This window comes from Plecotus auritus (genome assembly GCF_963455305.1).
Source record: "Plecotus auritus genome assembly, chromosome: 5".
NCBI classification, from domain to species: Eukaryota; Metazoa; Chordata; class Mammalia; order Chiroptera; family Vespertilionidae; genus Plecotus; species Plecotus auritus.
Genome location: NC_137776.1, coordinates 163,016,252 through 163,032,674, shown reverse-complemented (window position 1 = coordinate 163,032,674; position 16,423 = coordinate 163,016,252). Strand labels below are relative to the sequence as shown.

General features: G+C 40.4%; 1 protein-coding gene and 1 long non-coding RNA gene across 4 annotated transcripts in view; one reads left to right on the top strand and one right to left on the bottom strand.

Annotated features, from left to right (window-relative positions):
- Positions 1 to 3,321: 3,321 nt before the first annotated feature.
- On the bottom strand, positions 3,322 to 14,480 carry NIPSNAP3A (nipsnap homolog 3A). 2 transcript variants are annotated; one of them, XM_080667940.1, is made up of 6 exons: positions 13,664 to 14,135; positions 10,591 to 10,801; positions 8,511 to 8,669; positions 5,985 to 6,038; positions 4,289 to 4,375; positions 3,322 to 4,194 (listed from the first exon to the last, which is right to left on the bottom strand). In XM_080667940.1, the coding sequence occupies exons 1-6, from the start codon at positions 13,721 to 13,723 to the stop codon at positions 4,118 to 4,120; spliced, it is 648 nt and encodes a 215-aa protein (XP_080524066.1). In that variant the 5' UTR covers positions 13,724 to 14,135; the 3' UTR covers positions 3,322 to 4,117. The 2 variants fall into 2 exon arrangements, with proteins under 2 accessions (XP_080524066.1, XP_080524065.1); XM_080667939.1 differs by having other exon boundaries at positions 3,328 to 4,194; positions 5,985 to 6,134; positions 13,664 to 14,480.
- The window catches only part of LOC308248025, a 28,506-nt gene continuing 26,052 nt past the window's right edge, over positions 13,970 to 16,423 (top strand). The window contains exon 1 of one of the 2 annotated variants that reach the window (XR_013960592.1): positions 13,970 to 14,247. This is a non-coding gene — a long non-coding RNA (uncharacterized lncRNA). The remainder of the gene's footprint in view (positions 14,248 to 16,423) is intronic. The other variant, XR_013960593.1, reaches the window with a different exon arrangement.

Sequence of the window (16,423 nt, the reverse complement as noted above, 5' to 3'; positions counted from 1 at the left end):
AGGAGCGGTGCCATCTGCACCCGAGACAGTGTGGTGCTATGATGAGCCGTGTGGATTAGTTTTTACAGTTCATGAGCAATTAAAGTCTCAGAAACAATGTCTGCTCATTTTGGTCCTGGAAGAACGCCTGTCCGACACCCCCTGGTAGGCAGCGCAGTGGAGTTGTGGCTCTATTTGTGACCCCTCTGAACAGTCCTCTGCCGAAGGCATGGATGTGAACTCTGGTTGACTGCTCAGCATAAGCATCCCCACTTTGTCTCCCCCTCCTCGTCCCCCCCCCCCACCACCGCCCAGGAGGTCACATTACAGCGACTTCTATGCAACTGATGGAGGGAGAGGAACAAACTACTGAAAAATGAAGAGTTAATTTAGATGAAAATGTTACCCATGAGTTTTGACCAAAACATTCTCTTATCCAGAGAAAAGCCAATATCAACATTTACAGATTAAAAAAAAATCTGGAGCCTTTGGAAAACTAAAGAATACATTAAATATGAAAAGGTATAACAGAAAATTAGCTACCTTTTTCGAAGTGTTTATTGTGTTGTCAGGCACCTCATTTAATCCTCAAATGATACCTGCCCTATGATGTAAGTAGCACCATTTGACATACGAGTAAGTTGTGGCTCAGACGATAAGGAACTTGTCCCAAGTTATACGGCTAGTAACTGGCAGAGGGTTCTTCTTGGTGAAGCTGGGTATCACTTAAAATTATCCTGATCAATATGGCATCATTCTACAATAATTCAACAAATACTGATGGACCTCTACTGTGTGCCAGATACTCTTCTAGGTTCGGGATCCAGTGTCGAAGAAGACAGAATTCCTGCTCTAACGAACTTAAATGTCAGTGCAGAAAATATGTTCACATCCACAATGGATAGGTGGACAAACAAATAGCATGAGTTCAGACAGCAGTCAGTACCAAGGTGATGAAACATGGTCAAGGGATAACGCTGGAGGGGAGCCAGAGATGCCCCCCCGCCCCCCCGCCCCACCATGTGAGGAATGACATTTATGCTCAGATCTGATTAAAAGGAGCAGGAGGCACCAGCATTTGAAGGTGGGCAGGAAGAACATTGCCGGAAGAAAGAATACCTGATGCAAAAGCCCCAGGTGGGAAAAATGGGAAAAAGCTTGGCAAATTGGGGAGCCGGAGAGAGACTGCAGCGTCTCTGCAGTGTGTGTGTGTGTGTGTGTGTGTGTGTGTGTGTGTGTGTGTGTGTGTGCGCGCGCGCGCGCGCGGGCTCAGAGCTTACAGCCTCGCAGGCCAGGCCAAGGTGTCTGGATTTTATCGTCCGTGCGATGAGGAGCCACTGGAGAGTTTTAAACAGGGTAGTGGTTGGACCTAATCTGTTTTCAGAAAGAATGCTGGCTGGATGGGGAGAAAGGACACTAGGAAGGTAAGTAAGAGGATGATGGAGGTTGGAAGCAACAGACACAGGGAAAAAGAGGAATATTCAGGAGCTGACAGGCTGCCAGTAGGGGATGAGGGAAAGAGAGCTATCAAAGTGACTTTCAGTTTGTGACCTGAATGAGGTGGGTGGTTATGTTAAAAAGGCAGCTGGTATTTCAGATTGGAGCTCAGAAGCCATGATAAGAAAAAAGATAAAAATGTATGAATCGTCAGCACATGTGTGGTATTTAAGTCTTGGGACTGAATGAGCATGTATCTTGAGCTCTGAGACCCTATCACATTTAGAAGAGAAGCCAACAAAGGAAAGAGAGGGACTGGCCAGTGAGGAGGAGGAAAATATGAGTATGATGCCATAGATCGATGCGCAGAATCAAGTGAGGAAGGCAGAGTCATTTGTGTCCAACACTGCTGAGGAGGTGAGCCAGCTAAAGGCAGCGAGAGACCATTGAATCTGGTAACACAAAGGTCCTCAGTGACCCTCAGGAGAGTCGTTTAAGTATTGACAAGGATGTAAGCCTTCCTGGACTAGGCTCAGGGAAGAGAAGAAGTAGGGAAGGGAAAATGGTGAAATATACACAACAATGCAGAGAGTCTTGCATTGAAGGAAAGCAGCAAACATGACAAATAGCTGGATTATAAAGCTTTTATTTGGATTCCTGTTTTTTTTTTTTTTTTTTTTTTTTTTTTATCCTCGCCCAAGGATATGTTTTTATTGATTTTTAAAGAGGAAGGGGGAGAGAGAAAGAAACACTGATGTTGTGGGGATCGAACCTGCAACCTAGGTATGTGCCCTGATGTGGAATTGAACCCACAATCTTCTGGTGCACAGGATGACACTCCAACCAAGTGAGTCACCCAGCCAAGGTTGGATTCTTATAAAGGTACTAGGGGCCTGGAGCACGGATTCATGCACCAGTGGGGTTCCTCGGCCTGGCCTGTAGGAACTGGGCCGAAACTGGCTCTCCGACATCCCCCGAGGGGTCCCGGATTGCTAGAGGGCGGTTCTCGGGTGACACACCCCAGAATCAGGCTACCTCCTCTCTGGTTCCAGGTGCGTCACCCAAGAAACACAGCTGCCAAGTCACCGCAGCTTGGCAGCTCCTGTGTTAGTGTCTGCCTCCTGGTGGTCAGTGCGTGTCATAGCTACTGGTCAGACTGTCAAATGGTCGGATGGTTGCTTAGGCTTTTATATATATAGATAAACTGCACCCAAACAACTTCTCACCTTTCTGATTTTTTGTTGTCGTTACTCTCACCTGAGGATATTTTTTTTATTGATTTTTTTAGAGAGTGGAATGGAGGGGGAGAGACAGAGAGAGAGAAAAATCAATGTGAGAGAGAGACATTGATTAGTTGCCTCCCACATGCGCCCCCCTGCCGGGGCCTAGGACTGAGCCTGGATAGAGCCTGCAACTGAGGTACGTGTCCTTGACCGGAGTCAAACCCAAGACCCTTCAGGCTGCGGGCCAATGCTCTAACCACTGAGAAGCTGGCCAGGGCTTGTTTTGTTTTTTTAATCCTTTAGACATTTCTTCCATCAGGAACCGTACACACTGCATGTTGTTCACATTTCCCTTGGCCAACTCATGATTTACGATTTTACTTCCAATATATCTTAGAAATGTAAAATAATACAGCTGTAAATATAGACAATCAAGGGAACTCAGAAGTATCAAACTTAGTTTTAGAAGGCTCAGAGGCACTCCACTAAAATGGAAATTGCACGTGTGCCAAGGAAAACCCTAGTGTGTCTGTGGTGATACTAGTGAAACCCTCCTCTGGGATTACCACCATGCTGGTTTCATGGAACTTAACATTCACAATTATACTGGTAAATGTTACTGTGCCAATACCCTACAGGAACACAGTGAAAACTCCAGAGAAGATAATATAGATAGAAAATGCAAATTAAAAAAAAATCCAGAATGGATATGTAGGTTTTATTAGGGCAAGCATTTCCATGACCACAAAACCTCTTTTAAAACAAATAGATGTCCCAAGTATCTTTGTTAGTCATCTAAAGTGAACAAAATTAATAAAATTAACTATACATGTATACATTTCAGCATATGAAACAAGTCTTCTGAAGTTATTTTTTAACATTGAGAATTACATTATTTTCCAAATCAGAGTGACTAACAATTAATGTGAAAACCGTATTTGATACAGATGATACAATGATACTGTACTTCCCCAAGGTAAAGAAATACATTTGACCTGATATTCTTACGAATCCCATTTGCTATTACAAAATACATTTTACTGGGCAAAATATTTTTTTAAATCTCAGAAAAAACAGACATGTTGAAAATACAGACATTGCAAGTAAGTAATTTTAAAATACTGTCAGGCATAGAAATGTAAAGACATCATTTAAATATAAGAAAATGCTATAAAGCAAAGGGTCGTCAAAATAGAGAATAAAAGATATTTTGAAAAAAATGAAAAATCAAGATCATAAATAGTGGCAACTATTTCTGTAGTATAGCTACTGAAATGCCATGGGGAGGGACAATGAACAGAACCACCTTCTGAGGTAGCAATGACAAAGAACAGAGGTGGCTTTAAAAATGCAGAGACATAGCGCATTAACTTACCACCTTCTTCACATGAGAGTGAGACGCCCTTGGGAGCACTTAAGTACCATTAGCAGACACATCTTAAGACAGTTCTTGAAATGCTTTGTATTTCCGTGGAAAACTATTTCAATGGTGAAAACGATGTAGGAATCAGAAGCATATTCTGCTGAGACACTAGGTAATTGACACATTCCCGAACTGGAAAAAAATACATCATATAAGAAGACATATAAAGTTATTGACTAAATCACATCTGCCCTAAGAATACCTCATGCCCAGTGAAATGGCTTACCAGCTGCCACGACTCTGGGATCCTCATGAGCCTTATGTCTTCCGGCTGCACGACTATCCGCACTCTCATTCCACCAGAGAACATGAACTACAGAGAGAAACCAGAAACAGATTCTAAAGACCGTGGTGTGGCTACAAAGAAGAAATGCAGAAAAGTTAATCAGATGTGTTAAATCTTATTCTTTAAGTTAAAATAGTGAGTATCAAAAAGGAAGACTGAGTATGTTAGAGACCAATTTCAGAGGGGTCACAGATTTGGGAGAGACATTTATAAACTGATTCAAAGCTGGTTTTATAGATGAAACAGAAGGCTGGACAGGGGAAATAAAGTAATACAACTAAAGATACTGACAACCAAGACTGGACCCAGGTTTCATTCCTTCCTACTCCATTTTACTTTTTTTTTTTTTAAAAAAAAAAACCCACAATATTATAAAAAAGTGTTTATTATGGAAAATTTGGATGATACAAAGAAGAAAATAAAAAGTAGCATAATTTTAACTGCCCAGAGAAAAACTCTATTAATGTTTGGTCTTTTTTTTTCTTTAAAAAATGTGAGCAAAATAAAATTAGGGTCTTACTGATAAATGATATATATGATGGACATAATGCATTCTGTGTAATATAAGTACATTATATACATACCATGTATGTGTCATGCCCATTGTTCTCAATGTTTCCTTCCTGTAAACAATGCTGGCATATAAACCTCCTTTGAGTAGCACCTACACGTGTATCTATATTACTAACAATGTCAAAGATGACTACTAACATTTATTGGGTGCTTATTCTGTGCCAGGTCTGCTTCATAAAAATCTTAGGTGGTAGGTTGTTATCGATAAGCAATGGAAGGCAGAGTGAGGTAGAGTAACTCCTTCAGCATCACTAAGTTATAAGTGGTGGAGTTGGGATTCAAAGCCAAACAGTTTGGATCTGATTATTTCCTCAAAATAGACTCCCAAAATTCAAACTGAGAGGACCAAAGAGTATACTTAATATGTACTTATATGTGTACAATGTACGTGTTATACACTGTCCTCCAGAAATGATGTGCTGATTCATATTCAGCATATTACTATTCTTCTGTATGTATAGCCTCACACCAGAGTCTTAGAAAGTCATTATTAATCATGCACATGCATTACATCTGACATATATGTAAATAAAATTACATTTTGGTTTTCTTATATATATGAATAACACAGGAATACAAAAACCAAAATGTTAACAGTATTACCTTTACAGTGGTGAAAAGGTTTGTTTCTCCCTTTGGGCATGTCCATGTTTTTAGTATTTTAAAAATATGTAATATTTTTTCATTCTAAGGCAATATCTCTACCCTCAACTAATGTTATTTTTAAAAAATCAATAAAAGTATATTTAGAGGGTGAAAAAAAAGAGAAAAAGAAAAGATATTTTCTTGAGGCTCCTTGCAGATTTTAATGTTATCATTCTGATGTACCATGGAAAACAACATCCAGCTTTGAAACAGGCTTCATAAAATGTTATCATTCTATATAGACAAGAAGTAAAACAGGTGTTTTTTTTTCAACCTTTAAAATAAAAGAAAAACTTAAAAATTTGTCAATAAAAATTAAAATATATGCCATAATGAAAAAGTGAGACAAACTGACCCAAGTGACTTAGTAGTTCACTGATACATTTTGCAATTTCATAAAAGAAATGGACAACTGTACCTCTGTTGAGAGCTCCATATTCTGTGTGGAAAACTCCAACTAGTTTTGAGTAGCCTAGAATGACATGGGCATTAATTGCCTTTTTAAATGGGTCACCCCATACAGCTGGCCCACCGGGTTTCATCTGAAAAGTAACCAGTTCATAGACTCCTAGAGAAGGGAGAAAAATAAGTATTTTACAAAAGATTTTTCAAGAAATTGCTCATCCGGTGAGTATGGCTCCAGTGGGAGGCTAACATATGTATACAAATTTCAAGGGTCATATGTGTATACATGTTTATGTGGACACATTATGAATTCTTTGCATTATTTTTCCTTGCTTCTAAGTTTAGAAAGTCCTTGTCCATGTTTAAGGGTTTGTTAAACTTATCATACAAAACCAAAGGGAAGCTATAGCAAGCTATTATCTGAAATATTTTTAATCTATAAAATAAAGCAAATATTGAGAATTTGTTATAGGACTAGGAATTTTGAGCTGCCCAAGTCTACACTTTCAGGTAAGAAATGAATAAGAAAAGTAGTTTCTGACCTATATCCTCCAATTCTGAGAGAAAATACATTTTTTTGTTTGTATAATTTCCCTCTATAGGATTCAATTTCCAACAGGAACAGCAAGCAAACAATGGACCCAAAGTGGTATCTGAGATTTTGAGAGAAAAATAAAAAAGCTAAAAAATTGAAGGAGATAGTTGTATTGTTCCTGAATATCCAGGTAAACACTTGGAAAGCATTTTACCTGTGGTAAGAGGAATGGGGCAGATAGAAAGGAACGAGGGGACAAGTAGATTTGAGAAGAAAAAGGGAAAAGGTATAAAACTATTAAAGAATTATGAACAACACAGAGGAAGAGAACTAAGACTTGACCCTGTTCTAGAAGCCACTTAGTTCATTTAGTTAATGCTGAAAGCTAAGTGGGCAAGGGTCCAAATAAGACTACTTCTTTTTAAAAAAAATATATTTGTATTGATTTCAGAGAGGAAGTGAGAGGGAAAGAGAGGTAGAAACATCAATAATGAGAGAGAATCATTGATTGGCTGCCTCTTGCATGCCCCCTACTGGGGATGGAGCCTACAACCCCGGCATGTGCCCTGACTGGGAATGGAACTGTGACCTCCTGGTTCATAGGTCGACGCTCAACCACTGAAGGGAGCCACACCGGCCAGGGCTGTAAACTTGCATCTTAATTTCATTTATGTTAAATTTAAGACCTGACCACCATCACCATCACAACCACCAAAGGAAAATAGTATTTTCCTACACTGGCAATATAAATGTCTCAAAGTAATAAGAATAGTTAATATAAATTGAGTACTAACTAGCTGCCAAACACTGTTCTCAGCTCCTTTCATGTATTAATTCATTTCTTCCTCATAACAACCCTGTTGGTGTAGATATTATAGCATTATCCCCATTTCACAGACAGATTCGGTAACTTACGGAAGTCATACAACTACCTACTAAGTGGTAGAGCCTATAAAGTCCTGAGCCACGCCGGCCAGGCCAAATAAGACTTTTCAAATCTCTTGTAATATAAGATGATACTACAAAATTAGTTTATGCTTTTAAAACAATCTGACCTTTGTTTAAAACTAGGTTGAGGTAAATAGTATTTCCTTAAAGTCTACAAGGAAGTTAAATTAGCAAGAAGACAAATCTTTAGTAATTATGTTCTAACTGAGAAATAAGAAACAAGAAAACAAAAAAGTTAAAATATAGTAATAGAGTTTAACATTTTAATTCATTCCCCCAGCCAGTCTTATAAGCAAAGATACACTTAAGTAGCTATAATTTGTGTAAAAAAAATACTAAACTATGACAAAATTTCATATATTATCCTTCACTGTCTATACTTGTTTGCTCTAAATCCCCAACTTCTCAACCTTTACTCTCCATACCATGCCAACTTTTTATATTCATACCGAAACGTTAAGAGCTTTTTTTCCCCCCAAATTGGAAAAACACTGCTAATGTTCATTGTTTTAATGAGAAGCTAAGAACTCAAATTCATTTCACATCTATAATCACAATATATTACTCTCCAAAACAGTGGTTCTCAACCTTTCTAATGCCACGACCCTTTAATACAGTTCCTCATGTTGTGGTGACCCCAACCATAAAATTATTTTCGTTGCTACTTCATAACTGTAATTTTGCTACTGTTAATGAATCGTAATGTAAATATCTGTGTTTTCCGATGGTCTTAGGCAACCCTGCTAGCGGTTCTCAACCTGTGGGACCGCTGCTGTAGAGCCTAAGACCATCGGAAAACACAGATATTTACATTACGATTCATAACGGTAGCAAAATTACAGTTATGAAGTTGCAACGAAAATAATTTTATGGTTGGGGGTCACCACAACATGAGGAACTGTATTAAAGGGTCGCGGCATTAGAAAGGTTGAGAACCACTGCTCTAAAACAAAGGCTTATTGTTTTTTCCCCCCTAAGAAACTTTAGTTTTTATAGTTTCAAATCTGTAGTATTTTATACATCAAAACTCAGCGTGACTAGGAGGAACGGACTTACCTTCTTTTGGAGGCTTTTCTAACTTGCACCATGGTACCAGATAAGTAATCTCACTCTCTTGTTTATCCATTAGAGCCAAATTTGGAATGAGGAATTGTTCTTGCCATTCCTTATCTTGGGCCAAGGCTTTCCGAACTTCAGTTCGATGAGCAAAATTATCTATGGGAAGAAAAGGAGTAAGAAAAATAAAAACTTTCTATTTAAAATCACCTAGACTTTTTTGGATTGCATTCAATTCAGCACATGTTCATCAAGGCCACATAGGAACACTGCGTTAAATCGCTGCGATACCCCTGCCCTCACCAAAGAGATGGGACATCTACCCCAAGTTTCTCATGGCCTAAAAGGGGTGTAGAAATGGAAACAGTTAATGATAACACCATAGAGTGGACTTTATAGGCTCTACCACTTATTAGGTAGTTGTATGACTTCCTAAGTTACCGAATCTGTCTGTGAAATGGGGATAATGCTACAATATCTACACCTACAGGGTTGTTATGAGGAAGAAATGAATTAATACATGAAAGGAGCTGAGAACAGTGTTTGGCAGCTAGTTAGTACTCAATTTATATTAACTATTCTTATTACTTTGAGACATTTATATTGCCAGTTTAGGAAAATACTATTTTCCTTTGGTGGTTGTGATGGTGATGGTGGTCAGGTCTTAAATTTAACATAAATGAAATTAAGATGCAAGTTTACAGCCCTGGCCGGTGTGGCTCCCTTAGTTGTGCATCATCCTGTGCACTAAAAGGTTGCTGGTTCGATTTCCAGTCAGGCCACATGCATGGGTTGCAGGCTCAATTCCTGGTGGGGCCGTGCAGGAGGCAGTCAATAGATGTTTTGCTCTCACATTGATGTTTCTCTCTCTCTCTCAAAACAAAAAAATCTTTAAAAATATGCAAGTTTACAGCTTCATCTTCTTTGAACAAATAGCTTCCAAAGAAATAATGCTGATTATCTTACTTATTGCCACCTAGTGTTTTATCCAGTATTATTTCTCTTCTGTTTGTGACCCAAACAGGTATATGTATTTACTAACTATATGGACTAAGTACTATGTTTACTATTAGGGCCTCATAAGATGGATAGTAAAAGTTTTCCATGGTGTATGCTGTGGGTGAGGAATAACATCTACCTCAGAGCTTAAGTCAGTTAAACCAGGACCTTAAGTAATTTTTAAATGAAACACAGTTCTACTTGTTTGCACATTAACGCATAAATTGTGTTTTGATTGGGTTTGTTCTATTACAACAGGGAAAACCACTAACCAATGGCCATGTCAAGTAGAGAATAAGCACCTTTCATATTAAATAAAGTACTTTATATGATCAAACACTAAATGAAATTATTGACAGTTCTTTGGATATCATCAAGTCTTGATGTGCACTTCACAAAGATCTGACACTGGAGTACCGAACATTCTGGGGATTCCTATAACCTAGTCCCTTTCCTCTTCTAAACCAGGGATAGGTCACCTTCCATAGGGGGAGAACTCTGCGCAGCATAATACTGAATTCCCTAAAACCCTGGGGTGTACAAATGACAAAAGTGGTTTCATAAACATAACAAATTATTAAATTTCAGAGTTGGGTGATGCCAAGAAGTTAACTATCATCCACATCAACCTCTACTACCCACCCTCAAGCTCCTAAATATCTCAACTGTTTCCACTAAAATCCTGACATCCAGCTGTAGCTTCAATAATAAATAAAAAGTATTCTCCTCTCCTTTTATGATCTTAACCCACTTGGGCTTTTACAATTACGGCTTTAAATTTTTCAGAAATCATCTTTATAATAATCCATTTTATAATTTTTTTCTGAGAATTAAAATCTAGCTCACAATTTTATGATGTGAAATATGAGATGCCATTTATGGTAACACAAGGATTTGAGCAAGAGGTTGTCAGAGGTATACCTCGCACTGGGAGGAGTAACCAATGGTTTTTTGTTGTTGTTCTGCTTTTTTAAAGTTTAACCTGTGTGTATTTATGGTAACGTAGATCCAAGAACTAAGACACATGTAACAACTAACAGAATGAAAATCTGTACTGAATATTTAAGCCGATGACTCATACCATACTTCCAAATATGAAATGCTTTATTCATTCTGCCTCCAAATTCTACACTCCAGTATCCAACCAATTCAGAGTGAGCTGTCCGAAGATGTACGTTTTTCTTAAAATTTTCCAGAAACTGATTCATCTTTGAAGGCTTAAGAGAATAGGTACGAAATTCATAGAATGTTCCATCACTTTGTCTAGGTCCCGTGGCAAAAGATGAGTACACCTAAAAAGAGATACGGCAAATTCAAATATTTGGGGAAGGTAGGGCTTCTAATATTATGCTACAACCAAATCTGAATTTGAAAACCAGGGACACTCATTAGACTTATCATAGTTCATGCTTGTACCTCTGTTCTCATCTCTCCACAGACATCTGTTTGGAGAGATGTCAATACAGTATGGTGAATACACAGCTACTGTTTCCTGGCAGGGGTCCACCATTAGCCATCTTTCCATGAAAAGTTAATCATAATGAGGCACTGGAGTCTTAATCAGTCCTTTATTCAAGAACTACAGGTAAGATTCTAATAAATTTACACATGTTTTACCTTATGTAGCCAACATTCTATCTCTAGTCGATGCTCTAGGTGTTAGTTATGCATTTAAATGAACTTTATAAAATATGCACATATGCTGGCAGACATGATAAAAATGTGTTTACTAGCAGAAAACTCTCTATGAATGCTGTAAAGGAAAAAACAACAGGACGGAAATGTCTGAATCATTATTATGTTTAATTACAGATGAATCTGAAGGGCATTTCATCTATCCGATTACTCCAGGTTGATGGAAATATCCCTTAAGAACCATCAGTTCTTTTTGTATTAGTTACATGCTCACTATATAAATTTTTGTTCTAATTTAGTACCCCTAAGTCTGAGTGAACTTAACTTTGGATAGGAAATGCCCTACCAGAAATGATCCTCTGTGTGTTCATATGTGTGTGTACATGCACAGGTGTATGCATATACTCCCAAATGGCATTTGCATTTACAAATCCATCCTATTGTAGTTTTGGTTATTATGTGCCAATTTTCTGAAGTTGATGAATCAGCATTAGCTATTACAAGTTTTGGTGCAAAGTAAATTATGGACAAATTATACTGACTAGTATGTCAAATGAAATCAGTGGACTTCTTTCTCTGACATACAGGGTGTCCCCCCAAAATATATACATACTTTGACTAATTATTAATTCCAATGGGTTAAATCTGAAAAGAAAGAAACATCAGTTGAACTATCAGCTGTTTAAGTGTGTATACATTTTTTGGGGGGACACCCTATATTTTTGGTTAAAGCACACAACTGTCTTATGTATTTTATCTGATTGTGTAAAATGTTATAGTTCTAATGATCGATATTAGTTCATCCATTTTTGTCTACTAAAGTGACGTTCCTATTGCCCAAGTGTCTAAGCTTCCTTGGAAAGCAGGTATTCCCACCCAAAACAATTGCAGCTGCTCCTACTTTTGGATGACATGCTCCTACTTTTTGTGTCATTTTAACTAAATTCTAATAAGAGAATGTGATACAAATAAACAACTGCCTAGTATTATAGTTTAAAAAGTATTATGGATCAAGTAGATTGGAAAATGGGACAGTGTGGGTATTTGTAACAATTGCTTTTTAAGTTGATTCTCAGGGAATTTGTATTTGGAAACAAATACGTGGTCAAAGGTCTGAAACTGAGTTTGGTAACATTTAGTTTTAAATCTTAGCTCTAAAACTAATGTCTCTGTCTATGCCCCCTCAGAGACCTGGCCTTTCCCGGTTAATTAGAAACCTGTAAGGCAGCAGAAGGCAGTAGTCCACACCTGACTAATGGTCACAAGGTCCAGACCTCTGGCGGGCTAAAGATAACATCTTGCCTAAGTTTTGTTTCAGGTCCTGACCCCTAAGGTGGAACCACCCACACCCTGGCTACTTTCCCATTGGACCAGGCAGAGGGGTGTTGGAAAAAAACCTCAGAGCTGTCCTCAAGACCTGAAGATGTGACTTGTTAGCCTTATCTCACTTCTGGCCAACAAGCTCCCAGCACGACGCTGAACCCCTAAAGCCATGGTGTCTTGTGAGTTTGCCCTACATGCCATCTGGGAGTTCGGGCTTTTGAACATTATCTTCCCATTTTCCTGGATGTTGCCATTCATAATAAAATAGACAATATTTCTCCACTGCAATTCTTGGCTCTGCTAGCAAGGAGTAGACAAACTCTTTCTGTCCTGTAACAGGTACATATGTTGTACCTTCTGTAGGAGAAACCGAAACAGGGGAAACCCAGTGAAAGTTGAACAGCAGTGGGATAAGTGTGTGTGTGCTTCGGGAGCGGTGATTTTTGTTGCGAGTCAGAAAGTAGAACTATGCTGGGGAAGGATTTGTGAGTGATTCCTGCTCCCTTATCTTTCAAGTTCCATCTCATTTTCCGCAGCAATAAAATCGAGTTCACTTATAAGAACATCAGGACGACATTTAATAGAGTTCAGAATAAAGTTGTAAGCAATAATTACTGTCCCTTCCCCAGTAGATAGAGAATCAGAAGGATAAAGACTGTATTGCTAATCTTGGGTGAATGGGACCATTCATGGCTCTTTTTTAGCCTTTAGAAAGTCATTCCCTAGGTTAAACCCCTTGGGATCCTGGCCACAGAGAAAGGAGAAAAGTATAAACGTCAAAAGGAAAAATATCTCTGGTTAGATTTACAGACTAGACCAATTCCCTACAGTTAAGGCTGAGTCACAAAAATCTACTTTGTACCTTACTTACCTAAGGTTAAATGAGTTCATTTTACAGGGTGGGCAAAAGTAGGTTGACAGTTGCGAATACACAAAACACAGAGTATTATTAATTATATTATTTTCCATTCGAGCAACTGTCAACCTACCCTTGCTAGAAGTCCCTGACCCTGAGTAGCTGGGGCAGGAAGGCAGCACCAAGTGGGCTGCAGGGCTGGGTGTGCAGGATGCACGCATGCGCGGGTCCAGGTCTAGGCTTGGAGCCGGGTGGCCGCATGCGCGGGTCCCGCGCGGCCCGCAGACGTCCCTCCCCCTCCCGCCGGGGAACGGCTGGGGGCAGTCCACGCGCCCCGTACCTGAGGCGGCCAGGTCCGCGCGGCCAGAGCCCTGGTCAGGCCGCTTCGGAGGACCAGCATGGCGCGGCTCGCAGCGCGGCGAGGGGCAGCCGGCCGGTGGTCTTTCCTGGATTCCTCCTCCTACGGCTTCGCGACGTGGAGAAGCGACTGGACAGCCCTCGGACGCAGGCTCGCAGGCTCGGGGCGGGCGCGCGGGCTTAGCTCCGCCTCCTGCTCTCGAGGTGCGCGGGCCGGTCCGCCCCGTCCGCCGTGGGTGTCGCCACGCACCGTGGGGTGCCCTTTTGTTTTCTCAAACCTCCTGACCCCGAACGTGAGAGGTGACGTGGGACTAGCTGAATGCCGAGGTCGCTCCTGGGCCGCCCTGCGGCCCCTTCACCTCGTCTCCTTTGCGCAGTGGCGTAAATCCGTAAATGTCCGCGTGGCGAGTGTGACGAGGAAGTCCGGGGGCGTGCGTGGGTCCTGCGTTGCACTCAGAGCCGTGGAGGTCATGGCCCGGGATGATGCCCAGGAAGTGGAAGACAGGCGCCTTCACTTTCTTTACTGAGGGCACCCTTCCTGTCGCCCCCTCCACCGCGAACTTACTTGTAAGGCTCCCATGGTGACCTAGGCTGTGTTCCTCAGGGGCTCGGAGGAGTGGGGGCACCCAACTAGATGCGAAACCGTCAAATTCAAACATCCATCGTTTGAAATGAAATAGTTTTTAAGCCTTGAAAGCAAAACAGCAGACCTCTTGATGTTGTCCTCCCTGCTGCCCCTTATCATGGGTCCCCAGAGTTCACTGCAACATTTCGGCGTTTCTTCTGGGGCTTGTTCCCTCCCCACCCCCACCTCCACCCCTCCCCCTTTTTTTCCTGGCATTTTCTATCATTGCTTGATATTTTAAGTCGTAGATATGTCTATTGCTTGGAAAATGAGGATTAGGTCGCTTACCTACCACTCCCCCCAAATACACTTCTTTTCCCACACCTGACGATGCTTCCATGAAGTCTGGTTCACTGTTACATTAATGTACATTACATTAGTGTTCACATTTTTCTTACTAATCACAGCCTTCTACACAATACATAACCAAACACAGAATTATAGTAGTTACCGCACCCGGAAACAAAACTGCTTGGGTCCTCAAACTTTTTAAACAGGGGGCCAGTTCACTGTCCCTCAGACCGTTGGAGGGCCGGACTATAGTTTAAAAAAAAAACTATGAACAAATTCCTATGCGCACTGCGGGCCCGGGACGAGTCGGCTGCTAAGCAGGACAGGCAGTGGCACCCGGCGGCACCCGGCGGGCCAGATAAATGTCCTCGGCGGGCCACATGTGGCCCGCGGGCCGTAGTTTGAGGACGCCTGGCACTGTTAAGACTGGTGAATTCCTGCGTGGCCATCACCTGTGGTTTGTGCAGACTGTGAATCACCTGTTCAGAGGAAGGGAGGCTTCTGAAAATTAGTAATTCTCAGAGGGGGCGCTTCCGTTTTTCCAGTGGATGGGCATTCATTTCTAAGCAAGCAAGACAAAACAAAGCATCATCGGTGCCCAGAGGGGATCTCTATGTTTAAATGTATTTTGTAAGGCAAACATGGTATTAACAATTCACTCACACATTCAAGTCATATTTATTAAATCCCTCCTGTGCTTGTGGCACTTTTCCGGAAACTGTGGTACAGAGGTGAACAAAAGACATAAAGTCCCTGCCCTTTTGGAACTTAACAGGTTGGGGGAAACAGATAAACGTATGGAGAGAAAATATATCAGGGAATAATAAATGCTGCGAGGAAAAAAAAGGAGAATATGGAGAATGTGCAGGAGGGAGTGAGTAGAGACTGCTAACCATTTTCCAATATCCATTGTCTCTAGCCCCCTCAACCCCCGTTTTTAAAAATTAGCAATAGAACCCTTGCCACTCGATCCACCCATGTGACCGAGTCCTGGCCAATGGGATGTTAGTGTGTTTATGACCTACTATGAGTGATCTTTAAGCAGTGTTGGAGGGTTTGTGCCCCTCGTTGTCCCTTTCTTATTTCTGCTTGCTGGGATGTGGATGTCATGGCTTAAATTCCTGAATTGTGAAGTAGAAGCCACATGCTGAAAATGGCAGAACAACAAGATAAAGAAGCCTAGGTTCTGACACCATGGAGCACCATAGTAGGAGCCTTGGACTGCCCATCTCTGGACTTTTTTTTTCCATGAGAAATCATCTTCTAGTTTAAGTCACTGCTGAGTGGCTTAGACCTATGATCTCAATCAGTAGGAAGGTGACTATTTCTTTTTCTTCCTCTTTTTGTTTTCTTTATACCTATCATTTATTAATCAACATTTTATTATATTATTATTATTTTTGCCAACAGATACTTTTCTTCTCAATATGATTAAATTCATTTTTCAGCTTCTTAGTTTCAGCCAGAGTTATCTTTTGAGAGTCCTTTGTTCTCTTGCTCCAGTGTGGTCTAGTTCTCTAAGATGCATCTCTTTTTACTAGTACTGACATGGGGAATCTCATTTGCCTTATGTTGGACCTTCTCTTTCTAGGATTTTGATCTCTTTTTTTCCTTTTTTCCTCCTAATTTTAGGAGAGGGTACATGGAAATTAGACTTTTGAGACTTGCATCTCTAGAAATGTTTTATTCTGCCAACTCTCTTGATTCATATTGTGGGTAGGTATAACATTTTACATTGAAAATAATTTTTCCTTGTATTTTTAAAGGCAGTTCTCCATTTTATTACAGCTTCTAGTTATACATTTGTGCCATTCTGAATCCTATTCT

Coding starts and splice junctions, on each gene's coding strand:
- NIPSNAP3A (XM_080667939.1), bottom strand. CDS start 13,723: ATGCTGGTCCTCCGAAGCGGCCTGACCAGGGCTCTGGCCGCGCGGACC. Junction 8,670..10,590: donor ATTTCATATTTGGAAGTATG/GTATGAGTCATC, acceptor TTCTTCCCATAG/ATAATTTTGCTCATCGAACT. Junction 6,135..8,510: donor AGAAAAGCCTCCAAAAGAAG/GTAAGTCCGTTC, acceptor TCCCTTCTCTAG/GAGTCTATGAACTGGTTACT.